At 48.0% G+C, this 27,913-nt stretch overlaps 1 protein-coding gene across 2 annotated transcripts in view; it reads left to right on the forward strand.

Moving 5' to 3' along the window:
* LOC138665532 (heparan-alpha-glucosaminide N-acetyltransferase-like) overlaps positions 1-27,913 on the forward strand; it is a 1,558,440-nt gene that overhangs the window by 766,528 nt on the left and 763,999 nt on the right. For both annotated transcript variants that reach the window (XM_069753108.1, XM_069753109.1), the window contains exon 10: positions 406-566. In XM_069753108.1, coding sequence (XP_069609209.1) covers positions 406-566 — 161 coding nt within the window. The remainder of the gene's footprint in view (positions 1-405; positions 567-27,913) is intronic.

The raw sequence follows: 27,913 nt of genomic DNA on the forward strand, positions 1-27,913 counted from the left end.
TTAATGTGTGATAGGTGAGAAGTGGAGATTTTCCAAGAGATAGCGGTGGGACTGTGGACAGTTCAAGGGGTGGAGCCTGGAGGCGGGGCTGGGGTGGAGCCTGGGCGGAGTCTCAAGGGGGCCCCGAAAATTTTGCCAGTATGGGGCCCCAAAATTTCTAGTGGCAGCCCTGCAGACAGTCATTTCGATGCAGCTTTAACTAGTCATTTTACTGAAAGTATAGTTTCCCTTACAATTATATATTTCCTTCACAGTGGTCATTTCCTATCTAATTGTTAGAATCTACTCTCTTGTTGCACTTAACCAGACAAATGTTTAAGTAGCTTGCAGTTTTTTTTGTGTATTTTATAAACTGAAATGTTACAGTTGCAATAACCATTGGGCATACTGCTAAATATGTTTCAGGTTTGTCTTCATCATTGGCACCTCCGTGGCTCTAGCTTTTAGCTCCATGCTGAAGAGAGGATTTCATCGTTCACAGCTCGTGCGTAAACTGACATGGAGAACATGTGTCCTCATAACAATAGGAGTTTTCTTCCTTAACTATGGCCCAGCTGATGGTCCTTGTGAGTAATAACTTCTGACAAATAATCGTAGAAACACAAATTTGCAACCTGTAGTGCAAAATGTACATCCCTTTCCTCTGCTTTAGATTTTTCTCTCTTGCTATTTTCTACCTGTAAAAACAACGCAACTTTTCTTCCACACTGTGATTCATTCTTTGTATTTTAAACATATTATATATATATATACACAGTACAGACCAAAAGTTTGGACACAACTTCTCATTTAAAGATTTTTCTGTATTTTCATGACTATGAAAATTGTACATTCACACTAAAGGTATCAAAACTATAAATTAACACATGTGGAATTATATACTTAACAAAAAAGTGTGAAAAAGCTGAAATTATTTCTTATATTCTAGGTTCTTCAAAGTAGCCACCTTTTGCTTTGATGACTGCTTTGCACACTCTTGGCATTCTCTTGATGAGCTTCAAGAGGTAGTCACTGGAAATGGTCTTCCAACAATCTTGAAGGAGTTCCCAAAGATGCTTAGCACTTGTTGGCCCTTTTGCCTTCACTCTGCGGTCCATCTCGATTGGGTTCAGGTCTGGTGACTGTGGAAGCCAGGTCATCTGGCGTAGCACCCCATCACTCTCCTTCTTGGTCAAATAGCCCTTACACAGCCTGGAGGTGTGGTTGGGGTCATTGTCTTGTTGAAAAATAAAATGATGGCCTAACTAAACGCAAACCAGATGAAATAGCATGCCGCTGCAAGATGCTGTGGTAGCCATGCTGGTTCAGTATGCCTTCAATTTGGAATAAATCCCCAGCAGTGTCACCAGCAAAGCACCATCACACCATCACACCTCCTCCTCCATGCTTCACGGTGGGAACCAGGCATGTAGAGTCCATCCGTTCACCTTTTCTGCGTTGCACAAAGATACGGTGTTAAGGACCGGCGGAACGCACCAAGTATAGATAATATGAAACTAGGTGCGTTCGCAGTCCGAGGTCCACCGTGCAGGTAAAAGACCCTGCTGCTAGTAAGACGGACTATATGGCGGTACTAAGTATACACACATGGGTTAAGTTCACCCTGCGTGAAGGAAGCGATCCTGTTGAGTCACAGGACCGCAGTACCACACATAGGGCGCGAGCAAGAAGTCAGCGAACTCAACCCCTACACAGGATTGAAGTCCGATTAGACACTTGCTGGCACAACAACGCAACTGGGTGTGTAAGGAAACTTATAAAATAGAATCTATAGGCACGAGAGTGCGTGCAGTGCCGCACTGATGGACGCCACTAACCACCCAGGCTTGGGTAAGGAAAGCGCAGAGGAAGCGCACGGCGCCGTACAGGCGGGCACAGCAACAGGACGCTGTGATGTGTGTTACATGCAGATGGCTAGTCGGGCGCTAGATAGCTACCATCATCCGCGAGCAGTCAACAACTCTAGGGAGGGATACTTAGTAGCTTTCATCCATCGACATACATCCATCTACACACACACATAATATCAAGACAATACTAGCGCATGGCCGTGCGGTCATGCGCAGTTTATATAGCTGCAGCACAGGAAACAGCTACAGAAGTTTTGCCCTTTCAGGACCTGCCAAAAGGACCAATGGGATGTGCTGCAGTACCTGAGCATGTGACCCTCGATCTCCAATGGGAGATCTTGCCCTGGGCATGCTCAGTGTGTGCAAATAAGGACTTAGTCCCAGAGAAGCCCGCTCGCCGCAGATCAGTGCAGGGTACAACAGGAGAGCCAGAAAAGGCAGCAGTAACCCTTTGCACAGAATGAGTCCCAGCAAGACGCTGGGAGCGACGCCTCCGCTGAGCAGAGCCCACTGCGGCTGAAGCAGAATGGGAGACCGCAGCAGACATGGATCGAGATTCCCCCTGTGCAGCAGAGGAAACTCGACTCCTAACATTACCCCCCCTCCTAGGGCCCCCCCTCCTTGGGCCTCGCTACGTTCGAAGGCAGCAATAAGCTGCGGAGCCCGAATGTGCTCAGCAGGCTCCCAGGACCTATCCTTAGGACCGTAACCCTTCCAGTCCACCCAAAAAAAAATTTTGCCACGTACCACCTTGCACCCCAAGATAGCGTTCACCTCGAAATCGTCCGTAGACGAACCCGATGTCTCAGCAGATGACTCAGAAAACCGGGACATGTATACGGGCTTAAGGAGGGACACATGAAAGGTGTCGGTGATACCAAGGCGTGGAGGAAGGGCCAGACGGTAGACCACAGGATTAACCTGTTTGAGGACGTTGAAGGGGCCCAAGTAGCGAGGAGCAAACTTAGTGGACTCAACTCGCAGCCTGATGTTACGGGCGGAGAGCCACACCAAGTCGCCAGGAGCAAAGGTCGGAGCGGGGCGCCGATGAGCATCGGCGGAGGACCTCATTCTCTCCTTAGAGGCCCGAATGGCATCCTGAGTGCGGTCCCAAATATCCCATGCCTCCACAGCCCAGTCTGCCACCCTGGAGTCTGCGGAAGACACGGGCATAGGCACAGGTACCCGTGGATGCTGACCATAGTTGAGAAGGAATGGGGTTTGTCCAGTGGAGTCGGCTACAGCGTTGTTCAGCGCAAACTCTGCCCATGATAGCAAGGATGCCCAGTCATCCTGCCTGGCTGAAACAAAATGTCGCAGGTATGTGACCAAGGTCTGGTTGGCCCTCTCTACCAACCCATTCGTCTCGGGATGATAAGCGGAAGAGAGATTCAACTCGATACTGAGAAGACGACAAAGCTCTCTCCAGAACCGAGACGCAAACTGGGGACCCCGGTCACTGACAATTTTGTCAGGCATACCATGTAGGCGGAAGATGTGTTTAATGAACAACGCTGCCAAGGCCCGTGCAGAAGGTAACCGTGGTAGCGGCACCAAATGCACCATTTTTGAGAAATGATCGGTGATGACCCAAATGATGGTACAGCCGCGAGACTTGGGTAAACCCACGACAAAGTCCATCCCGACCATCTCCCCTGGGTCTATCTGCCACCGGCAAGGGATAGAGCAACCCAGCTGGCCTTTGACGCGGAGATTTATTTTTGGCGCAGGAGACACACGCCAGAATATAATCCCTGGCCAGAATATAATCCCACCAGTACGTCCTCGCCAGTAGCTCAGATGTCCTTTTTGTCCCAAAGTGTCCACCCACCCTGGACGAATGAGCCCAAGAGAGAACCTCCGGTCGCAAATTAATGGGCACAAAAGTCTTGCCCGGAGGCACAGACTCTAGCGAAACCGGCGCGACGGTTCTCAGGCTCTCAGAAGGGACAATAAGCCGAGGCTCCTCTTCCTCCTCCTCAGTTGACATAAGGGAGCGAGAGAGAGCGTCGGCATGAATATTCTTCTCCCCGGCGAGATAATGCAGAGTAAAATGGAACCGGGAGAAAAATAAGGACCATCTGGCCTGACGAGAATTCAGCCGCTGGGCTGTGTGTAAATACACCAAATTTTTGTGGTCCGTGAAAACCTGGAAGGGAAACCGTGCACCTTCCAGAAGATGTCTCCACTCTGAAAAGGCCAACTTCATTGCTAGCAACTCCCTATCCCCGATGGAGTAATTTCTCTCCGCTGATGTGAAGGTCTTAGAGAAGAAGAAGCATGGATGCTTCCGACCTTGAGCGTCCTTTTGATAGAGGACTGCTCCAGCACCAACGGATGAGGCATCCACCTCCATTAGGAATGGCTTATCCACATTGGGGCAATGTAAGATGGGAGCGCTAGCAAAATGAGACTTAACAGAAATGAAGGCCTTGGAGACCTCTTCCGACCACAATTTGGGATTCGCTCCCTTCTTGGTGAGGGCCACCAAGGGAGCTACCAGAGTTGAGAAGTGGGGAATGAACTGGCGGTAATAATTAATGAATCCCATAAAGCGCTGCACCACCTTAAGAGAATGGGGCTCTTGCCAGTCCATCACAGCCTGTAGTTTGGCAGGATCCATAGCCAATCCCTGGGCGGAGATGATATAGCCCAGGAACGGTAAAGACTCCTGCTCAAACATACACTTCTCCAACTTTGCATAGAGAGAGTTTGCCCGTAAGAGGTCGAAGACTCTGCCAACATCTCTCCGGTGGGAGTCAATATCTGGAGAAAAGATGAGAATATCATCCAGATAGACTACAACCGAGGTGGAAAGCATATCCCGGAAGTTGTCATTGACAAAGTCTTGGAAAACGGCTGGGGCATTACAGAGCCCGAAGGGCATCACCAGATACTCATAATGCCCATCTCTGGTGTTAAACGCTGTTTTCCATTCGTCCCCCTCACAGATGTGAATCAGGTTGTAAGCACCCCGCAGATCTAATTTAGTAAACACTCTAGCTCCCCGATGTCATGATATGTATTTTTGCCCTGTCCTGTATTTGAATAATATGCCATTTGATGTATGTAACTGTTCTCTGGTTTCTATTAGCTGTAATTTATGTATTTTCTTGGCTGGGAGTTCACCTGTAATAATGTCTCCTTTCCCCAATACTTGCAGCCCTAAGCTCTAATGTAATTAAGCTTTGTCAACATCACTAGTGGAGGAATAGCCATTCTTCCTCACAGCGGGTGGCTAGTCAAATGTACACATTACATAGACTGCCTGGAGCCCACCAGTCTAGAATTTTCTGGTGGACCCAACCATTGAATAGAAGGTGTAACCCCTACCCCCTTCATGGGCGGATCCCACGAGCTCAGACAATCCATTCTTATTTTGAGATCAGATGTGAGTTGATCCTCTAAGGAGAAGGAGTGGGGATTCTTAGCTGAGGCAAGACCCCACGTCCAGCTGTGACTGCAGAAGCGAGCGGGGCGAGACTTGAGCTGAGGACATATCTCGTTGTTCGTGAGATTGTTTTGGGATCCATTGGACTAATTGTGGACTATTGCTTTGTTACCTGGCACAAGGATTATCGGGAGGTGCCCCCGAACCTGTTCCGTTGGACTAATTGTGGACTCTGTAGATCTACCTGCATGTGTTGTTCCAGCATTCTTGATAATAAATCTGTGGAATCATCCCTTGGCCTGTTGTCCCTTCTTGCTCTGCCGTACACCCCGTCACAAACTGGTGGCAAGCAGTGGGATCAGAGCAGAAGCAATGGAGGACAATGGCCCAACATCGGGAACCAACGCCGCAGAGTACAAGAACTGGACTTTGGGGAGCCTACAATCAAAGGCCCGTGAAGTAGGAGTCCGTTTTAAGGGACTCTCCAAGGAGCAGCTTATTGAGGCTTTGGAAGGAGTTCGCCTGCAAGATGACGCTGAGGAAGGACCCTCACAGCAAATGGAGGAAAGACTGCAGCCGGAGGTAAATGCCCAAAGGAGTCAGTGGGTTGTGTGGTACGAGGAGGAGTTGGCATTGCTGGGAGAAGAGGCCACCATAGACTATAAGAAAGAGGCCATTCACCGAGCTCAGGAGAGGGAGAGGGAGGCCATTCACAGAGCCGAGGAGAGAGAGAGGGAGGCCATTCACAGAGCCGAGGAGAGGGAGGCCATTCACAGAGCCGAGGAGAGGGAGGCCATTCACAGAGCCGAGGACAGAGCTCAGGAGATGGCATTGCTGGAGAGGCAGATCGCTTTGGAAGCAGCTAGAAGCTCCAGACAGACTCTAACCCCAGCACCCACCATGAGGGAACTCCCCAGAGTGTCCCGCAAAGACTTCAAGCCCTTTAATGAGGCTGCAGGCGACATTGAGGGCTTCTTCCAGGACTTTGAGCATCAGTGTCGATTAATGGAAGTCCCGGAAAGGGACCGAGTCCGACATCTGGTGGGGCTCTTAGAGGGTGGAGCTGCCGCAGCCTATAGAGCTATGGACCCTCAGGGGAACTGTGAGTATGCGGAGATTAAACAGACTATTCTAGAACATTATGCTGTTACCCCAGACACTTACAGGACTCAGTTCCGTACTTTAGCCTGTGATGAGGATGTGTCTTTCAAGATGTATGCCCACAGACTCAAACAGATATGTCATCGCTGGCTGGAGGCAGATGAGGCCTTAACCTGGGAGACCTTCTTCCAGGTTATCCTAAAAGAGCAGTTTTACTTCAAGTGCCCTGCTGAGACCCGGGAATGGGTGCGTGAGAGGAGACCAGCCACTGTGGAGGAAGCTGCAGCTCTAGCTGATGAGGCTCTCACCATCAAGCCTCAGTGGAGGGTTCTGTTGGAGGATGGAGAGAGGCCTACCAGCTCCACAACACCGGTGGCCCCCTGTTCTTCTGTCCCCATTGTTCCCCGTTCCTCTAAGCCACCACCTCATGCTGATACCCGTGTAAATGTGCCTCCAGTTGCTTCTACTGCGTTTTCTGGAATACGACGAGGAGAGGAAGTAGCAGAGCGCAGGTGTTATGGTTGTGGGCATCTGGGGCATCTGCAGGCCTCATGCCCAGCCAACTCATGGAGAAGTCATCCTCAAACCCCTACAGCACCTTCAGGTGGGAGCCGGCCTCCAGGTTCCCTTACCCCTCGCCCAAGAGGACGCCTTGGATGGAGTGAGACCCAGCACAGATGCTATCGATGTGGACAGCCGGGGCATCTGCATGCCTCCTGCCCAGCTGTTCAAATGAGGATTGATCCTGTACCCAGTCGTATTATTAATTATGTACACCCAAGTGCCATGGAGGACGACGTGTCACCACTACGTGAGGACTGGCCTAGTGCCTCACCCACCCATGTTGCACCACTAGGAGTTTATGGTGTGCGACCCGCAGCTATGACGACTTCTGCTCATCGAGGTAAGCACTTGCAGGAGGTCGTGCTGGATGGACAGAGACTTATTGGATTTTGTGACTCAGGGGCTTTCCTCACACTGGCTGATCCCCGAGTGGTTCGGCCTGAGGCAATCCATCGAGGACCTGGGATTGTCATTGAACTGGCTGGTGGACAATGGAGGACTATTGCCACAGCCACTGTGGATCTGAACTTTGGTTTTGGGGTCAGGAAATGTGTGGTTGGGGTGATGGGTGGTCTGCCTGCAGATGTTCTCCTGGGCAATGATGTGGGAGAGCTACGATGCCAATTCGTGGCTGCATGAAGCCACATGTAAGTTACGCTCTGCCTGTGTGTACTTAACCAGCGACCTGTAGAGGTCTCTGGTACGTACACAAATTGGGAGGGGAAGGGATTGTCATGATATGTACTTTTGCCCTGTCCTGTATTTGAATAATATGCCATTTGATGTATGTAACTGTTCTCTGGTTTCTATTAGCTGTAATTTATGTATTTTCTTGGCTGGGAGTTCACCTGTAACAATTAGAGTTGAGCGACCTTGACCTTTTTAGAGTCGAGCCGGGTTTTGCGAAACCCGACTATGTCCAAAGTCGGGTCGAGTGAAATCGGCCGATTATGACGTAAAGTCGGGATCGACCGAAACACGAAACCCAATGCAAGTCAATGGGGCAGCATAGTCGGCAGTGAGTGGGGGCCAGGAAAACACCTAGAGTGGCCATTTTAATGTCAAAACCATCCATTCTTCTTAATGAAGCTTGTCAAGCGTAATTTACCTTATAATAATTGGAAGGCATTTGAAATTGGGGGTCATTTGGCTAAAGTTGTGGGGGGTAGGGCTGGTTCAAGTAATTAGTGGGCCCAGGAAATCTGGACCACGTCACGGCAGTGGAGCAGGGAGAGGTAAGTATTTCAACTTTGCAAGTGCTGTGAACCTGAGCAAGCAGGGGGGGCCCACTCGTTGGCATTGGCACTGGCACAGGGCCCCTCAAAGTACAGCGGTGTGTTTGCACGGCGGGGGCGCCTCCCACCGGCAGCAACACTTTTGCGTACTATGAGAGGCCCTGTGCCAGTGACGTCGCCAACTAGTATTCCTCCCCCCACCTGATGAAGGAACCTGCACTTTCATCTGCACCTTCCTCTTTGTCCCCGTGTAAGGTGGTATGGTATGCGGGAAGAGCAACCTGACTTTCAGCAGGGTCACAATGTTGTTGTGTAGCGTGCACGGGGAATGTTGCGTTATGGGTCAATGTACCAGCAGACTCATCTATCACTGGCTGGGCAATGGGCACGATGAAGTGGAAACACAGATATAGGCCCAAAGAAGAAAGTGGGCTAAATGCAGTTCAAAATTGGTAACACAGGAATAACCAGGGGGCATTGCAGTGGAGGACAACTGGAATGAGAGGCTGACACAGAGAGTAGGGCCAAATCAGTAAGTAGTCGAAATGCAGTTCAAAATTGGCAACCGTAGTAAACAGGCGGCACAGCTTTGTTCAGTGGAGGAGAACAGCAAGGAGTGGCAGACACCGATAGTAGGCCCCAAACCAACTAGTACGCCAAATGCAGTTGTTCCATTTAACCACAATTTAATGAGAGCCTGAAGATAGAAGCTCAGGAAAGGCAACCTGGGGAACACCTTGGAGTGTAACACACCATCTCTCTCCACCCCATACCCATTTTGTATGGCCTAATGCAGTGTACTTTTCTACAACTACTAAACGAGAGTCGGAAGACCGAAGCAATGGCAAGGAAACCTGGGGAACACCTTAGAGTGTAACACACCCTCTCTCTACACCCCATACCCAATTTGAAGGCCTAATGCAGTGTAGTTTCCAAGAACTACTAAACGAGAGCCGGAAGATCGAAGCTCAGGAAAGGCAACCTGGGGAACACCTTGGAGTGTAACACACCCTCTCGCTACACCCCATACCCAATTTGAAGGCCTAATGCAGCGTAGTTTCCAACAACTACTAAACGAGAGCCGGAAGATCGAAGCTCAGGAAAGGCAACCTGGGGAACACCTTGGAGTGTAACAAACCCTCTCTCTACACCCCATACCCAATTTGTAGGCCTAATGCAGCGTAGTTTCCGACAACTACTAAACGAGAGCATGAAGATCGAAGCTCAGGAAAGGCAACCTGGGGAACACCTTGGAGTGTAACACACCCTCTCTCTACACCCCATACCCAATTTGTAGGCCTAATGCAGCGTAGTTTCCGACAACTACTAAACGAGAGCCGGAATATCGAAGCTCAGGAAAGGCAACCTGGGGAACACCTTGGAGTGTAACACACCCTCTCTCTACGCCCCATACCCAATTTGTAGGCCTAATGCAGCGTAGTTTCCGACAACTACTAAACGAGAGCCGGAATATCGAAGCTCAGGAAAGGCAACCTGGGGAACACCTTGGAGTGTAACACACCCTCTCTCTACACCCCATACCCAATTTGAAGGCCTAATGCAGTGTAGTTTCCAAGAACTACTAAACGAGAGCCGGAAGATCGAAGCTCAGGAAAGGCAACCTGGGGAACACCTTGGAGTGTAACACACCCTCTCGCTACACCCCATACCCAATTTGAAGGCCTAATGCAGCGTAGTTTCCAACAACTACTAAACGAGAGCCGGAAGATCGAAGCTCAGGAAAGGCAACCTGGGGAACACCTTGGAGTGGAACACACCATCTCTCTACACCCCATACCCAATTTGAAGGCCTAATGCAGAGTAGTTTCCAAGAACTACTAAACGAGAGCCGGAAGATCGAAGCTCAGGAAAGGCAACCTGGGGAACACCTTGGAGTGTAACACAACGTCTCTCTACACGACGGAAGGGCTGATTCTTAGGAAGGAAGGCTGTTGGAAATAAGCATTGCGCGTCCGAGGGTGATTATATTCTTATTAGGTATATACTCACCCTCGGACGCGCCCTGCTTCTTTATTTGGAATGAATGTTTATTTGCAATGTGGTGTTGACTTTCTCTATTATTTTGGTAATTAATGATTTTATTATTTTCATTATTTTGCATCTTCTCGGCAATAATATAAAGAAGACGCGACAGGACAACACTCGGTGGATGCCATATGTGTGTTTTCAATTTAAAAAAACTTTCAGTTAACTACTTGCAGGAGAAAGTAATTGTAGCTGGTGGCCATTTTTAGTACTGTACCAGATTAGAGTTGTGTGTTTGTTTTTAATGTTAAAATGTCTGCATTTGATATCTCACCAGTATTTTCTTTTTTATAAGCAAAATACTTATTTTTATATTTTCTGATGTTGGTTCCAGGGGTACACGGCCAGCAGTGCCCTGGTCAGTGTAGTAGTAGTTGAAAGAATGGACCGCAGACAGGCATCGAAGGCCTAAAATAATAACACATGGCTGTAGGCAATTTTAAATTGGTTCCAGGGGTACACGGACAGCAGTGGTGTGGTCAGTGGAGGCCTAGTGGAAGGAGTGACCGCAGACAGGCATCGAAGGCCTAAAATAATAACACATGGCTGTAGGCAATTTTAAATTGGTTCCAGGGGTACACGGGCAGCAGTGACCTGGTCAGTGTAGTAGTAGTTGAAAGAATGGACCGCAGACAGGCATCGAAGGCCTAAAATAAAAAAATTGGGCTGGCTGTAGGCAATTTTAAATTGGTTCCAGGGGTACACGGGCAGCAGTGGTGTGGTCAGTGGAGGCCTAGTGGAAGGAGTGACCGCAGACAGGCATCGAAGGCCTAAAATAATAACACATGGCTGTAGGCAATTTTAAATTGGTTCCAGGGGTACACGGGCAGCAGTGACCTGGTCAGTGTAGTAGTAGTTGAAAAAATGGACCGCAGACAGGCATCGAATGCCTAAAATAATAACACATGGCTGTAGGCAATTTTAAATTGGTTACAGGGGTACACGGACAGCAGTGACCTGGTCAGTGTAGTAGTAGTTGAAAGAATGGACCGCAGACAGGCATCGAAGGCCTAAAATAAAAAAATTGGGCTGGCTGTAGGCAATTTTAAATTGGTTCCAGGGGTACACGGACAGCAGTGGTGTGGTCAGTGGAGGCCTAGTGGAAGGAGTGACCGCAGACAGGCATCGAAGGCCTAAAATAATAACACATGGCTGTAGGCAATTTTAAATTGGTTCCAGGGGTACACGGACAGCAGTGACCTGGTCAGTGTAGTAGTAGTTGAAAGAATGGACCGCAGACAGGCATCGAAGGCCTAAAATAAAAAAATTGGGCTGGCTGTAGGCAATTTTAAATTGGTTCCAGGGGTACACGGGCAGCAGTGACCTGGTCAGTGTAGTAGTAGTTGAAAGAATGGACCGCAGACAGGCTTAGAAGGCCTAACATAACAAACTTGGGCTGGCTGTAGGCACTTTTAAATTGGTTCCAGGGGTACACGGGCAGCAGTGGTCTGGTCAGTGGAAGTCTAGTGGAAGGAGTGACCGCAGACAGGCTTCCAAGGCCTAACATAACAAACTTGGGCTGGCTGTAGGCACTTTTAAATTGGTTCCAGGGGTACACGGGCAGCAGTGGTCTGGTCAGTGGAAGTCTAGTGGAAGGAGTGACCGCAGACAGGCTTCCAAGGCCTAACATAACAAACTTGGGCTGGCTGTAGGCACTTTTAAATTGGTTCCAGGGGTACACGGGCAGCAGTGGTCTGGTCAGTGGAAGTCTAGTGGAAGGAGTGACCGCAGACAGGCTTCCAAGGCCTAACATAACAAACTTGGGCTGGCTGTAGGCACTTTTAAATTGGTTCCAGGGGTACACGGGCAGCAGTGGTCTGGTCAGTGGAAGTCTAGTGGAAGGAGTGACCGCAGACAGGCTTCGAAGGCCTAACATAACAAAATTGGGCTGGCTGTAGGCACTTTAAATTGGTTCCAGGGGTACATGGGCAGCAGTGTATGGTCAGTGGAAGTCTAGTGGAAGGAGTGACGGCAGACAGTCTTCGAAGGCCTAACATAACAAAATTGGGCTGACTGTAGGCACTTTTAAATTGGTTCCAGGGTAACACGGCCAGCAGTGGCCTGGTCAGTGTAGTAGTTGTAGAAAGAAGGGACCGCAGACAGGCTTCGAAGGCCTAACATAACAAAAATGTCAAAACAATGGTATTGTCAGTGCCAGGCATTGAAGGATGTCAGCGGCTAGACTACACATTGGTGAAGCTGTGAGAGATAATTTTGCTAGTGGTAGAGCACTGTTTGAGCTGGGGGGGGGAACTGTCTTGTGGCCGGCGGTACAGGCACAGGGCCCCTCATATTACAACGGTGTGTCTGACGTTGGGTGCGCACCACCACCGCCAGAGACACTTTATTGTACTATGAGGGACCCAGTGGCAGTGCCGTCGACCAAAAGCGGCCACACCCACCTCTTCAGACAAACAGCACTCTCAAGGGTCCAAGCGCAAAGTGGCGATAGCACGGCCCCGTGTGGGGAGTTTGGCCATTTCGTGAGGTGGAAACATGTCGTATGCTGGACAATCAGGTGAAGAAAATTACGAGATTGGAAAAGTCATTCAGAATAGTCCACAGGCAAGACCTTTTCATAGGAAAGCTAGGTGTCAGCCGGGCAGGGTGGGGCAAAAGATTTTGAAATCCAGTTGTGGTTCATTTTAATGAAGGTTAGATCATCTACATTTTGGGTAGCCAGACGAGTCCTTTTTTCTGTTAGTATTGAACCTGCAGCACTGAATACTCTTTCTGATAGGACACTAGCTGCCGGGCAAGCAAGCTCCTGCAATGCATATTCTGCCAATTCTGGCCAGGTGTCTAATTTGGATGCCCAGTAATCAAATGGGAATGACGGTTGAGGGAGAACGTCGATAAGGGATGAAAAATAGTTTGTAACCATACTGGACAAATGTTGTCTCCTGTCACTTTGAATTGATGCTGCAGTACCTGTCCTGTCTGCGGTCATAGAAAAATCACTCCACAACCTGGTCAGAAAACCCCTCTGTCCAACGCCACTTCTGATTTCTGCCCCTCTAACACCTCTGGTCTGCTGGCCCCTGGAGCTCGTGTGAGAACGATCACGGGCGCTGTGTGCAGGGAATGCCAGAAGCAAACGGTCAACAAGAGTTGATTGTTTTGTTGCTAATATTAGTTCCAAGTTCTCATGTGGCATAATATTTTGCAATTTGCCTTTATAGCGAGGATCAAGGAGGCAGGCCAACCAGTAATCGTCATCGTTCATCATTTTTGTAATGCGTGTGTCCCTTTTGAGGATACGCAAGGCATAATCCGCCATGTGGGCCAAAGTTCCCGTTGTCAAATCTGCGGTTGTGCTTGGTTGAGGGGCAGTTGCAGGCAAATCTACGTCACTTGTGTCCCTCAAAAAACCAGAACCCGGCCTTGCCACGCCACCAATTTCCCGTGCCCCCGGGAAAGCTTCCTCATTAAAAATATACTCATCCCCATCATCCTCCTCATCCTCCACCTCCTCTTCGCCCGGTACCTCGTCATGTACACTGCCCTGACCAGACAATCGCTGACTGTCATCAAGGCTTTCCTCTTCCTCTGGTGCAGACGCCTGATCCTTTATGTGCGTCAAACTTTGCATCAGCAGACGCATTAGGGGGATGCTCATGCTTATTATGGCGTTGTCTGCACTAACCAGCCGTGTGCATTCCTCAAAACACTGAAGGACTTGACACATGTCTTGAATCTTCGACCACTGCACACCTGACAACTCCATGTCTGCCATCCTACTGCCTGCCCGTGTATGTGTATCCTCCCACAAAAACATAACAGCCCGCCTCTGTTCGCACAGTCTCTGAAGCATGTGCAGTGTTGAGTTCCACCTTGTTGCAACGTCTATGATTAGGCGATGCTGGGGAAGGTTCAAAGAACGCTGATAGGTCTGCATACGGCTGGAGTGTACAGGCGAACGGCGGATATGTGCGCAAAGTCCACGCACTTTGAGGAGCAGGTCGGATAACCCCGGATAACTTTTCAGGAAGCACTGCACCACCAGGTTTAAGGTGTGAGCCAGGCAAGGAATGTGTTTCAGTTGGGAAAGGGAGATGGCAGCCATGAAATTCCTTCCGTTATCACTCACTACCTTGCCTGCCTCAAGATCTACAGTGCCCAGCCACGACTGCGTTTCTTGCTGCAAGAACTCGGACAGAACTTCCGCGGTGTGTCTATTGTCGCCCAAACACTTCATAGCCAATACAGCCTGCTGACGTATGCCAGTAGCTGCCCCATAATGGGAGACCTGGTGTGCAACAGTGGCAGGTGCGGATGGAGTGTTTGTGCGACTGCGGTCTGTGGACGAGCTCTTGCTTCTGCAGGAGGACGAGGAGGAGGAGGAGGAGGGGGTGCGAACGGCTACAGACAACTGTTTACTAGACCGTGGGCTAGGCAGAACTGTCCCAAACTTGCTGTCCCCTGTGGACCCTGAATCCACCACATTTACCCAGTGTGCCGTGATGGACACGTAACGTCCCTGGCCATGCCTACTGGTCCATGCATCTGTTGTCAGGTGCACCTTTGTGCTCACAGATTGCCTGAGTGCATGGACGATGCGCTCTTTAACATGCTGGTGGAGGGCTGGGATGGCTTTTCTGGAAAAAAAGTGTCGACTGGGTAGCTCGTAGCGTGGTACAGCGTAGTCCATCAGGTCTTTGAAAGCTTCGCTTTCAACTAACCGGTAGGGCATCATCTCTAACGAGATTAGTCTAGCTATGTGGGCGTTCAAACCCTGTGTACGCGGATGCGAGGCTAAGTATTTCCTTTTTCTAACCATAGTCTCATGTAGGGTGAGCTGGACTGGAGAGCTGGAGATCGTGGAACTAGCGGGGGTGCCGGTGGACATGGCAGACTGAGAGACGGTGGGAGATGGTATTGTTGCCGCCGGTGCCCTAGATGCAGTGTTTCCTACTACGAAACTGGTGATTCCCTGACCCTGACTGCTTTGGCCTGGCAAAGATACCTGCACAGATACAGCAGGTGGTGCGCTAAATGGTGGTCCTACACTGCCGGAAGGGATGTTGCGTTGATGACTAGCTTCATTGGCCGAGGGTGCAACAACCTTAAGGGACGTTTGGTAGTTAGTCCAAGCTTTCAAATGCATGGTGGTTAAATGTCTATGCATGCAACTAGTATTGAGACTTTTCAGATTCTGACCTCTGCTTAAGGAAGTAGAACATTTTTGACAGATGACTTTGCGCTGATCAATTGGATGTTGTTTAAAAAAATGCCAGACTGCACTCTTTCTAGCATCGGATACCTTTTCAGGCATTGCAGACTGAGCTTTAACCGGATGGCCACGCTGTCCTCCACCAGGTTTTGGCTTTGCCACGCGTTTTGGGCAAGATACGGGCCCGGCAGATGGAACCTGTGGCGATGTTGATGCCTGCTGCGGCCCCTCCTCCTCCTCTGCTTCAGAACTGCTGCCGCCTGCACCCTGTTCCCCCAATGGCTGCCAATCGGGGTCAAGAACTGGGTCATCTAATAACTCTTCTTGTACCTCCTGCGCAACTTCGTCTGTGTCACCGTGTCGTTCGGTGGTATAGCGTTCGTGATGGGGCAACATAGTCTCATCAGGGTCTGATTCTTGATCAGCACCCTGCGAGGGCAATGTTGTGGTCTGAGTCAAAGGACCAGCATAGTAGTCTGGCTGTGGCTGTGCGTCAGTGCACTCCATGTCAGATTCAATTTGTAATGGGCATGGACTGTTAACTGCTTCACTTTCTAAGCCAGGGACGGTATGTGTAAAGAGCTCCATGGAGTAACCCGTTGTGTCGCCTGCTGCATTCTTCTCTGTTGTTGTTTTTGCTGAAGAGGACAAGGAAGTGACTTGTCCCTGACCGTGAACATCCACTAACGACGCGCTGCTTTTACTTTTACCAGTTTCACGAGATGAGGCAAAAGAGCTAGAGGCTGAGTCAGCAAGATAAGCCAAAACTTGCTCTTGCTGCTCCGGCTTTAAAAGCGGTTTTCCTAATCCCAGAAAAGGGAGCGTTCGAGGCCTTGTGTAGCCGGACGACGAACCTGGCTCCACAGCTCCAGACTTAGGTGCAATATTTTTTCCCCCACGACCACCTGATGCTCCACCACTACCACTACCCTCATTACCAGCTGACAATGAACGCCCCCGGCCACGACCTCTTCCACTAGACTTCCTCATTGTTTTAAAAACGTAACCAAACTAACGTTATTTGTTGCAGTCACACAACTTACACGGTGAGCTATAACTTCAGTATGATTTAGCTACCCCTTTACAGGTTGGTGAGACCACAGCGAAAATCAGGCCCAATGTTACACACTCTTTTTTTGGTGGCTGCAAATTAGAGAGATGCCCCACACGCAGGACTGTCACTGAAGCACAAATGTTAATATTAATGTCACACTATTATTTTTTTTTTATTTTTATTTTTTTCAGGAACACTTTAGAAACCCCCCAAAAAAAAAAAAATAGATTTTTGCAGGGAGAATTTAGAAAACAAATGTAACAAACTATATGCTTTCTATGGGCCACTGAGTGAGAGATGACGCACACAGGAATCAGGAGTGGCACACAAGCCCAGAGGCCAATATTTTTCTACCAATGATTGATGGAGTTATTTTCTCTGGTAGATTTTGGAACCCAAATCAAGGAAAAAAAATGTAGGCTTTCTATGGACCACAATTGGAGAGAGAGAGAGAGAGAGATGGCACACCCAGGAGTCAAGACTGGCACACAAGCAGAAAGGCCAATATTAATCTCCCACTGTTTTTTTTTTGTTTTTTTTTTTTTTTTTTTTTTTCAGGGAGACTTTAGAAAAAAAAATAATAAAAAAAATATGATTTTATCAGGAAGAATTTAGAAACCAAATAAAATAAAATGATTTTTTCAGGGAGAATTTATAAAACAAATAAAAACAAAAATAGGCGTTCTATGGCCCACTGACTGAGAGATGACGCACACAGGAGTCAGGAGTGGCACACAAACCCAGAGGCCAATATTTTTCTACCAATGATTGATGTAGTTATTTTCTCTGGTAGATTTTAGAACCCAAATCAAGGAAAAAAAATATAGGCTTTCTATGGACCACAATTGGAGAGAGAGAGAGAGAGAGAGAGAGAGAGAGAGAGAGAGAGAGAGAGATGGCACACCCAGGAGTCAAGACTGGCACACAAGCAGAAAGGCCAATATTAATCTCCCACTGTTTTTTTTGGTTGTTTTTTTTTTTTTTTTTTTCAGGGAGACTTTAGAAAAAAAAATAATAAAAAAAATATGATTTTATCAGGAAGAATTTAGAAACCAAATAAAATAAAATGATTTTTTCAGGGAGAATTTAGAAAACAAATAAAACCAAAAATATGCGTTCTATGGCCCACTGACTGAGAGAGAGAGAGAGATGGAACGCTTAGTACTGGCACACAAGCCCAAAGGGCAATATTAATCTCCCTTTTTTTTTCCAGGGAGAATTTCTGAAACCCAAAAAAAAAATAAAATAGGCTTTCTATGGCCCACTATTTGTGAGAGAGATGGGACGCTCAGGACTGGCACAGATGGCACGCTCAGGACTGGCACAGAAGCCCAGAGGCCAATATTAATCTCCCTTTTTTTCTGGGAGAATTTATAAAACCAAAAAAATATTTAAATAGGCTTTCTATGGCCCACTATTTGTGAGAGAGATGGCACGCTCAGGACTGGCACAGATGGCACGCTCACAACTGGCACACAAGCCCAGAGGCCAATATTAATCTCCCTTTTTTCAGGGAGAATTTCTAAAACCCAAAAAAAAAATAAAATAGGCTTTCTATGGCCCACTATTTGTGAGAGAGATGGGACGCTCAGGACTGGCACAGATGGCACGCTCAGGACTGGCATAGAAGCCCAGAGGCCAATATTAATCTCCCTTTTTTTCTGGGAGAATTTATAAAACCAAAAAAATATTTAAATAGGCTTTCTATGGCCCACTATTTGTGAGAGAGATGGCACGCTCAGGACTGGCACAGATGGCACGCTCACAACTGGCACACAAGCCCAGAGGCCAATATTAATCTCCCTTTTTTCAGGGAGAATTTCTAAAACCCAAAAAAAAAATAAAATAGGCTTTCTATGGCCCACTATTTGTGAGAGAGATGGGACGCTCAGGACTGGCACAGATGGCACGCTCAGGACTGGCACAGAAGCCCAGAGGCCAATATTAATCTCCCTTTTTTTCTGGGAGAATTTATAAAACCAAAAAAATATTTAAATAGGCTTTCTATGGCCCACTATTTGTGAGAGAGATGGCACGCTCAGGACTGGCACAGATGGCACGCTCACAACTGGCACACAAGCCCAGAGGCCAATATTAATCTCCCTTTTTTCAGGGAAAATTGATAAAACAAAAAAAAAAATTAAATAGGCTTTCTATGGCCCACTATTTGTGAGAGAGATGGCACGCTCAGGGCTGGCTGGCACAGATGGCACGCTCAGGACTGGCACACAAGCCCAGAGGCCAATATTAATCTCCCTTTTTTTCTGGGAGAATTTATAAAACCAAAAAAATATTTAAATAGGCTTTCTATGGCCCACTATTTGTGAGAGAGATGGCACGCTCAGGACTGGCACAGATGGCACGCTCACAACTGGCACACAAGCCCAGAGGCCAATATTAATCTCCCTTTTTTCAGGGAAAATTTATAAAACAAAAAAAAAAATTAAATAGGCTTTCTATGGCCCACTATTTGTGAGAGAGATGGCACGCTCAGGGCTGGCACAGATGGCACGCTCAGGACTGGCACACAAGCCCAGAGGCCAATATTAATCTCCCTTTTTTTCAGGGAGAATTTATAAAACCAAAAAAAAAAATAAATAGGCTTTCTATGGCCCACTATTTGTGAGAGAGATGGCACACTCAGGACTGGCACACAAGCCCAAAGGCCAATATTAATCTCCCACTGTATTTTTATCAGGGAGAATTTATACACCCCACAAAAAAAAATACAGAAAAATGAAAAGGCTTTCTATGGCCCACTATGTGAGAGAGATGGCACACACAGGGATGGCACTCTAGCAGAAATGCCAAATTGCCAATCTTAATCTCCCACCAAAAAAAAAAAAAAAAAAAAAACAGGGAATGTCCTACAATTACTATCTCCCTGCCTGCAGTAATCTCAGCCAGGTATGGCAGGCAGCTACTATCTCCCTGCCTGCAGTAATCTCAGCCAGGTATGGCAGGCAGCAATAAGGAGTGGACTGATGCACAAATGAAATAAAAAGTGTGGACAAACAAAAAAGATAGCTGTGCAGAAAGGAAGGAACAAGAGGATTTGTGCTTTGAAAAAAGCAGTTGGTTTGCACAGCGGCGTACACACAGCAATGCAGCTATCAGGGAGCCTTCTAGGGCAGCCCAATGAGCTACAGCGCTGAGGGGAAAAAAAAAAAAAAAAAAACTTCCACTGTCCCTGCACACCGAGGGTGGTGTTGGACAGTGCAAATCGCTGCAGCACAAGCGGTTTTGTGGTTAATGGACCCTGCCTAACGCTATCCCTGCTTCTGACAAAGCGGCAGCAACCTCTCCCTAAGCTCAGATCAGCAGCAGTAAGATGGCGGTCGGCGGGAACGCCTCTTTATAGCCCCTGTGACGTCGCAGACAGCAAGCCAATCACTGCAATGCCCTTCTCTAAGATGGTGGGGACCAGGACCTATGTCATCACGCTGCCCACACTCTGCGTTTACCTTCATTGGCTGAGAAATGGCGCTTTTCGCGTCATTGAAACGCGACTTTGGCGCGAAAGTCGCGTACCGCATGGCCGACCCCGCACAGGGGTCGGATCGGGTTTCATGAAACCCCGACTTAGCCAAAAGTCGGCGACTTTTGAAAATGTTCGACCCGTTTCGCTCAACCCTAGTAACAATGTCTCCTTTCCCCAATACTTGCAGCCCTAAGCTCTAATGTAATTAAGCTTTGTCAACATCACTAGTGGAGGAATAGCCATTCTTCCTCACAGCGGGTGGCTAATCAAATGTACATATTACATAGACTGCCTGAAGCCCATGAGTCTAGAATGTTATGGTGGACCCAACCATTGAATAGAAGGTGTAACCCCTACCCCCTTCATGGGCGGATCCCAGGAGCTCAGACAATCCATTCTTATTTTGAGATCAGATGTGAGTTGATCCTGGAAGGAGAAGGAGTGGGGATTCTTAGCTGAGGCAAGACCTCACGTCCAGCTGTGACTGCGGAAGCAAACGGGGCGAGACTTGAGCTGAGGACATATCTCGTTGTTCGTGAGATTGTTTTGGGATCCATTGGACTAATTGTGGACTATTGCTTTGTTACCTGGCACAAGGATTATCGGGAGGTGCCCCCGAACCTGTTCCATTGGACTAATTGTGGACTCTGTAGATCTACCTGCATGTGTTGTTCCAGCGTTCTTGATAATAAATCTGTGGCATCATCCCTTGGCCTGTTGTCCCTTCTTGCTCTGCCGTACACCCCTTCACACCCGAAGCCTATCAAAGAGCTCGGATATCAAGGGCAAAGGATACTTGTTCTTAACGGTGATAGCGTTAAGACCCCTGTAATCTATGCATGGACGTAGTTCCCCATTCTTCTTCTGCACGAAGAAGAACCCTGCCCCAGCAGGTGACACTGACTTCCTGATGAACCCTCTTGCCAGATTCTCTTGAATGTACTGAGACATGGCCTCCGTCTCCGGGAGAGATAATGGATAAACTCGACCCCGGGGAGGCTCTGCACCAGGCAAGAGATCGATAGGACAGTCATAAGGGCGATGGGGCGGAAGGGTCTCCACTGCCTTTTTGGAGAACACGTCTGCATAAGACCAGTATTGCTTGGGGAGAGAGGAAAGATCTGCGGGTACCTCAGTAGTAGCAACCTGAACACACTCTCGGTAACACCTACCCCCACATGATTCACCCCATCCCAGAATTCTGCCTGAGGACCACTCAATGTGAGGAGAGTGGAACCGTAACCAAGGTATCCCCAACAGGACCTCATCAATCCCCTCGGGAATGATGAGCAGAGATATAATCTCCTGATGGGATGGTGACATGGACAGAGTAAAAGGGATGGTCTGATGTGTTATCTGTGCGGGGAGTGTCGACCCATTCACCACTCGTACTGTTACTGGTTGAGATAGCATAACCATATTGCGTGACGCTGGGCGAAGGCAGAAGACATGAAATTGCCTTCTGCCCCAGAATCCACGCAGAGCTCTACCAAGTGGGAGGATGAGCCAAAAGTTATTGTCCCCTTAAAGGACAATTTGGAGGCAAACGTCGCCGTGTCTAGTGCACCTCCACCTACTACCACTAGACGCTGACGTTTCCTCGACCGCTGGTGACATCTGGTGGCAAGATGTCCTGACTGTTGGCAAACATGGCAAACCTGGAGTGCACGAGCGATCCGGGACTTAGATCCCGCTCGAGACACTACCTTAGGTTCATGGGACTCAGGAGCCTGGACTGGAGATTCCAAAGGTTTGGCGAAGGTGGGACCCAGCCGAAACCTCTGCCTACACTGGGCTCGCTCTAACCTCCGCTCGTGAAAACGGAGGTCAATACGAGTAGACACTGTTATTCTTCCAGTGTGGCGGGAATCTCCCTATTGGCCAGGGCATCCTTAACGTGGTCAGCCAGCCCCCTCAAAAATATAGGAATAAGAGGTTTATCTGACCACTCCAGCTCAGATGCTAGAGTGCGGAAGCGGACGGCAAAATGGCTGACCAAGGACGAGCCCTGAGTCAATGCCAACAGTTGGAGCGCCGTATCATGGGTGACACGAGGTCCTAAAAAGACCTGTTTCAGAGTGCTCAGGAATAACGGAGCACTCTGCACCACATGATCGCCACGCTCCCACAGCGGCGTAGCCCACTGCAACGCCCTGTCCGACAGTAAAGACACGATAAAGCCTACCTTAGCCCACTCTGTAGGGAAACGAGAGGCCAGAAGCTCGAGATGTATTGAGCACTGACTCACGAAACCCCTACAGGACTTACTGTCACCAGAAAATTTCTCTGGTAGCGGGAGGCGAGATAGCGTCGGTACAGGGGCAGCAGTGGACAAGGTAGCTGCAGCCACACTTGCAGCCTGAACAGCGACAGCAGTAACATCCACAGCTGAGGTTGAACGCTCAAGATCCGCCAACCTTCCCTCCAGCTGCTGGATGTACCGCTGTAAACGCTGATCGTCCATCATTACTAGCCAGACCTTGGCGCTAGTATTATGTTAAGGACCAAGTATAGATAATATGAAACTAGGTGCGTTCGCAGTCCGAGGTCCACCGTGCAGGTAGAAGACCTTGCTGCTAGTAAGACGGACTATATGGCGGTACTAAGTATACACACATGGGTTAACTTCACCCTGCGTGAAGGAAGCGATCCTGTTGAGTCACAGGACCGCAGTACCACACATAGAGCGCGAGCAAGAAGTCAGCGAACTCAACCCCTACACAGGATTGAAGTCCGATTAGACACTTGCTGGCACAACACCGCAACTGGGTGTGTAAGGAAACTTATAAAATAGAATCTATAGGCACGAGAGTGCGTGCGGTGCCGCACTGATGGACACCACTAACCACCCAGGCTTGGGTAAGGAAAGCGCAGAGGAAGCGCACGGCGCTGTACAGGTGGGCACAGCAACAGGACGCTGTGATGTGTGTTACATGCAGATGGCTAGTCGGGCGCTAGATAGCTACCATCATCCACGAGCAGTCAACAACTCTAGGGAGGGATACTTAGGAGCTTTCATCCATCGACATACATCCATCTACACACAGACATAATATCAAGACAATACTAGCGCATGGCCGTGCGGTCATGCACAGTTTATATAGCTGCAGCACAGGAAACAGCTACAGAAGTTTTGCCCTTTCAGGACCTGCCAAAAGGACCAATGGGATGTGCTGCAGTACCTGAGCATGTGACCCTCGATCTCCAATGGGAGATCTTGCCCTGGGCATGCTCAGTGTGTGCAAATAAGGACTTAGTCCCAGAGAAGCCCGCTCGCCGCAGATCAGTGCAGGGTACAACAGGAGAGCCAGAAAAGGCAGCAGTAACCCTTTGCACAGAATCAGTCCCAGCAAGACGCTGGAAGCGACGCCTCCGCTGAGCAGAGCCCACTGTGGCTGAAGCAGAATGGGAGACCGCAGCAGACATGGATCGAGATTCCCCCTGTGCAACAGAGGAAAGTCGACTCCTAACATACGGTGGTTGGAACCAAAGATCTCAAATTTGGACTCATCACACCAAAGCACAGATTTCCACTGGTCTAATGTCCATTCCTTGTGTTCTTTAGCCCAAACAAGTCTCTTCTGCTTGTTGCCTTTCCTTACCAGTGGTTTCCTAGCAGCTATTTTTACCATGAAGGCCTGCTGCACAAAGTCTCCTCTTAACAGTTGTTGTAGAGATGTGTCTGCTGCTAGAACTCTGTGTGGCATTGACCTGGTCTCAAATCTGAGCTGCTGTTAACCTGTGATTTCTGAGCCTGGTGACTCAGATTAACTTGTCCTCAGAAGCAGAGGTGACTCTTGGTCTTCCTTTCTTGGGGCTGTCCTCATGTGAGCCAGTTTCTTTGTAGTGCTTGATGGTTTTTGCCACTGCACTTGGGGACACTTTCAAAGTTTTCCTAATTTTTCGGACTGACTGACCTTCATTTCTTAAAGTAATGATGGCCACTCGTTTTTCTTTACTAAACTGCTTTTTTCTTGCCATCTTACAAATTCTAACATTCTATTCAGTAGGACTATCAGCTGTGTATCCACCAGACTTCTGCTCAACACAACTGATGGTCCCAACCTCATTTATAAGGCAAAATCCCACTTATTAAACCTGACAGGGCACACATGTGAAGTGAAAACTATTCCTGGTGACTACCTCTTGAAGCTCATCAAGAGAATGCCAAGAGTGTGCAAAGCAGTCATCAAAGCAAAAGGTGGCTACTTTGAAGAACCTAGAATATAAGACATCATTTCAGTTGTTTCACTTTTTTGTTAAGTATATAATTCCACATGTGTTAATTCATAGTTTTGATGCCTTCAGGGTGAATGCACAATTTTCATAGTCATGAAAATACAGAAAAATCTTAAAATGAGGCGTGTCCAAACTTTTGGTCTGTACTGTATATATATATATATACTGTACGTTCTGCTTCAGTCAGTGTGCTTGACCCTTTGAGTGTGTGCCCGGTTTGCACTGTGTTTATATTGCTCTCCGTGCCTTAGGGTACCGTCACACAGTGCCATTTCGATCGCTACGACGGTACGATTCGTGACGTTCCAGCGATATCGTTACGATATCGCTGTGTCTGACACGCAGCAGCGATCAGGGATCCTGCTGAGAATCGTACGTCGTAGCAGATCGTTTGGAACTTTCTTTCATCGCTGGATCTCCCGCTGTCATCGCTAGATCGGTGTGTGTGACACCGATCTAGCGATGCGATCTAGCGATGCGTTCGCTTGTAACCAGGGTAAACATCGGGTTACTAAGCGCAGGGCCGCGCTTAGTAACCCGATGTTTACCCTGGTTACCAGCGTAAATGTAAAAAAAACAAACAGCACATACTTACATTCCGGTGTCCGTCAAGTCCCTAGCCGTCTGCTTCCCGCACTCACTGACTGCCGGCCGTAAAGTGAAAGCAGAGCACAGCGGTGACGTCACCGCTGTGCTTTCACTTTACGGCCGGCAGTCAGTGAGTGTGGGAAGCAGACGGCAAGGGACAGACACCGGAATGTAAGTATGTGCTGTTTGGTTTTTTTTACGCTGGTAACCAGGGTAAACATCGGGTTACTAAGCGCGGTCCTGCACTTAGTAACCTGATGTTTACCCTGGTTACCCGGGGACCTCGGGATCGTTGGTCGCTGGAGAGCTGTCTGTGTGACAGCTCCCCAGCGACCACACTACGATTTACCTACGATCACGGCCAGGTCGTATCGCTGGTCGTGATCGTAGGTAAATCGTATAGTGTGACGGTACCCTTACTCTGTTTCCTATTCTGCATTTTTGACCTCTGGCTTTGCTTCTGATAATCCTCTGTCTCTTCCCTTTGGTCCCTTGTGATCTCCTAGCTCTGATCTTTGCTTGATAATTCTCTAGTGTTTATTCCTTCTCTGTTTCCCGGTTTCTGGTTCCGCCCCCTGACCTCCTCCCACTCTGTCACATGTCTAAGGTCCTGGTGGTTACCAAGTTAGTAACTCAGCATTTTGCTCAGCTCCTTTGCTGCTGTGTGCATCTCTCCATGCAGCATTAATACCTGGGAGCCGTGACAAGAAATTGCATAACAAATTGTGCAATTTTTCCTGTTACCCTTGGTCTAGGTTCACATTGCGTTGGGGCAATACATTTAATGGATCCGTTAAATGGATGCGCTAAAAATGAACCCAAATTGTCTTGTATTTTTGCCATTGCATTAACACATACATTAAAGCATGTGGCTGCGCGTCTGCTGGCATTTGCAATAGAGTTCTATGCAGAACAAACTCTTCCATTCGCTGTGTATTCGCCATACCAGACCCAAAAATGCGGTAGTCCGCGTTCGTAGGTGCATTAAAAACTTTTAACTACTCAAAATTGGCATGCATTAGGATCTGTTACATTAACCCCTTAGTGACTGATCCAAATTTTAAAAATCTGACCTGGGTCACTATATGTGGTAATAACTCTGGAACGCTTCAACAAATCCCAGTGTTTTTGAGATTGTTTTTTCATGACACATTAGACTTTATGATAATGGTTAATTTAGGTACATATACTTTGTTTTTTTTTTAATTAAAAATATCAGAAATGTGAGAAAAATGTCAAAAGAAATAGCAATTTTCAAACTTTGAATGATTATTCCTTTAATCCAGATAGTCATGCCATAGCAAAACATTAATAAATACCATTTCCCACATGTCGGCTTTACATCAGCACCATTTGTAAAATGTTCTTTAATTTTGTTAGCATTTTAGAAGGTTTAAAAATGTACAGTAATTTTCAATTTTTTTTCAAAGAAATTTGCAAAACGTATTTTTTTTAGGGACCTATCCATGTTTGAAGTGACTTTAGCGGTCCCATATATTGGGAAACCCCCCAAAATTATACCATTTTAAAAACAGCACCCCCTGACATATCGATAACTGCAGTCAGGTAGTTTATTAACCCTTCAGGTGATTTTCAGGAATTAATGTAAAGAGGCATGACAGGAATGAAAATGTGTATTTTTACCACCTAAGTGCTGATAACTTCTGAACAGGTTACAACAGCCGTCAGACTCTAAGGCCGCTATTTGGCCATGAATTGCCATCGCAAACATCAGGACTACACAATCCTGATCTGAGGGCACCAATTGGGATAAACAGGAAGCCCCCACACTCTGTTAACCATTTATATGATGTAGTCACTATTGACAGCAGTATCTAAGGGGTTAAACAGATTTGGATGGTGCCGGCACTGATCGTGGCTGATGCAGCAAGTTGTGAGCTATAGTGTACAGCCGACAGCTGCTGGATCGTCACCTGTATGGGGATGTTATTTTCTTTAATCTCAGGTCAGTTAAAAGACGTATTGGCGGTCATTAAGGGGTTAATGTAAGTCTATGGATGCGTTAACATGTCTGTTACATTGCGTTAGTGCCGTCTACAAACGGATCCGGTAAATGGATTGCCCTAACGCAATGTGAACCTAGCTGTTATGAAAGGCAATTCAGAATCACAATGGACATGGAGGTCAGAGCACATACAGTGAACTGACAATAACCCAAAATAATAGAATGAGCTCTGAGACGTGGGAACTCTGCAGACCGCAATCCCTAAGCCTATCAAACCACACTAAAGGTAGCCGTGGAGCGCTCCTGACCAGAACCTAGGCGCCTCGTCACAGCCTGAGAAACTAGCTAATCCTGAAGATAGAAAAATAAGCCTACCTTGCCTCAGAGAAATTCCCCAAAGGAAAAGGCAGCCCCCCACATATAATGACTGTGAGTAAGATGAAAACACAAACATAGAGATGAAACAGATTTAGCAAAGTGAGGCCCGACTAGCTGAACAGAACGAGGATAGGGAAGATAACTTTGCGGTCAGCACAAAAACCTATAAAAAACCACGCAGAGGGGACAAAAAGACCCTCCGCACCGACTAACAGTACAGAGGTGGTCCCTCTGCGTCTCAGAGCTTCCAGCAGGCGAGAAAAACCAATAAAGCAAGCTGGACAGAAAAATAGCAACAAAATAACATAAGCAAAACTTAGCTTTGCAGAGCAGCAGGCCACAGAAATGATCCAGGGAAAAAACAAGTCCCACACTGAAACATTGACAGGAAGCATGGATCAAGGCATCAGGTGGAGTTAAGTAGAGAAGAAGCTAACGAGCTCACCAGATCACCTGAGGGAGGAAACTCAGAAGCTGCAGTACCACTTTCCTCCACAAACGGAAGATCCCAGAGAGAATCAGCCGAAGTACCACTTGTGACCACAGGAGTGAACTCTGCCACAGAATTCACAACAGTACCCCCCCCCCCTTGAGGAGGGGTCACCGAACCCTCACCAGAGCCCCCAGGCCGACCAGGATGAGCCACATGAAAGGCACGAACAAGATCGGGAGCATGGACATCAGAGGCAAAAACCCAGGAATTATCCTCCTGAGCATAACCCTTCCATTTAACCAGATACTGGAGTTTCCGTCATGAAACACGAGAATCCAAAATCTTCTCCACAATATACTCCAATTCCCCCTCCACCAAAACCGGGGCAGGAGGCTCAACAGATGGAACCATAGG

This window comes from Ranitomeya imitator, chromosome 2 (genome assembly GCF_032444005.1).
Source record: "Ranitomeya imitator isolate aRanImi1 chromosome 2, aRanImi1.pri, whole genome shotgun sequence".
In the NCBI taxonomy this organism is placed as follows: domain Eukaryota; kingdom Metazoa; phylum Chordata; class Amphibia; order Anura; family Dendrobatidae; genus Ranitomeya; species Ranitomeya imitator.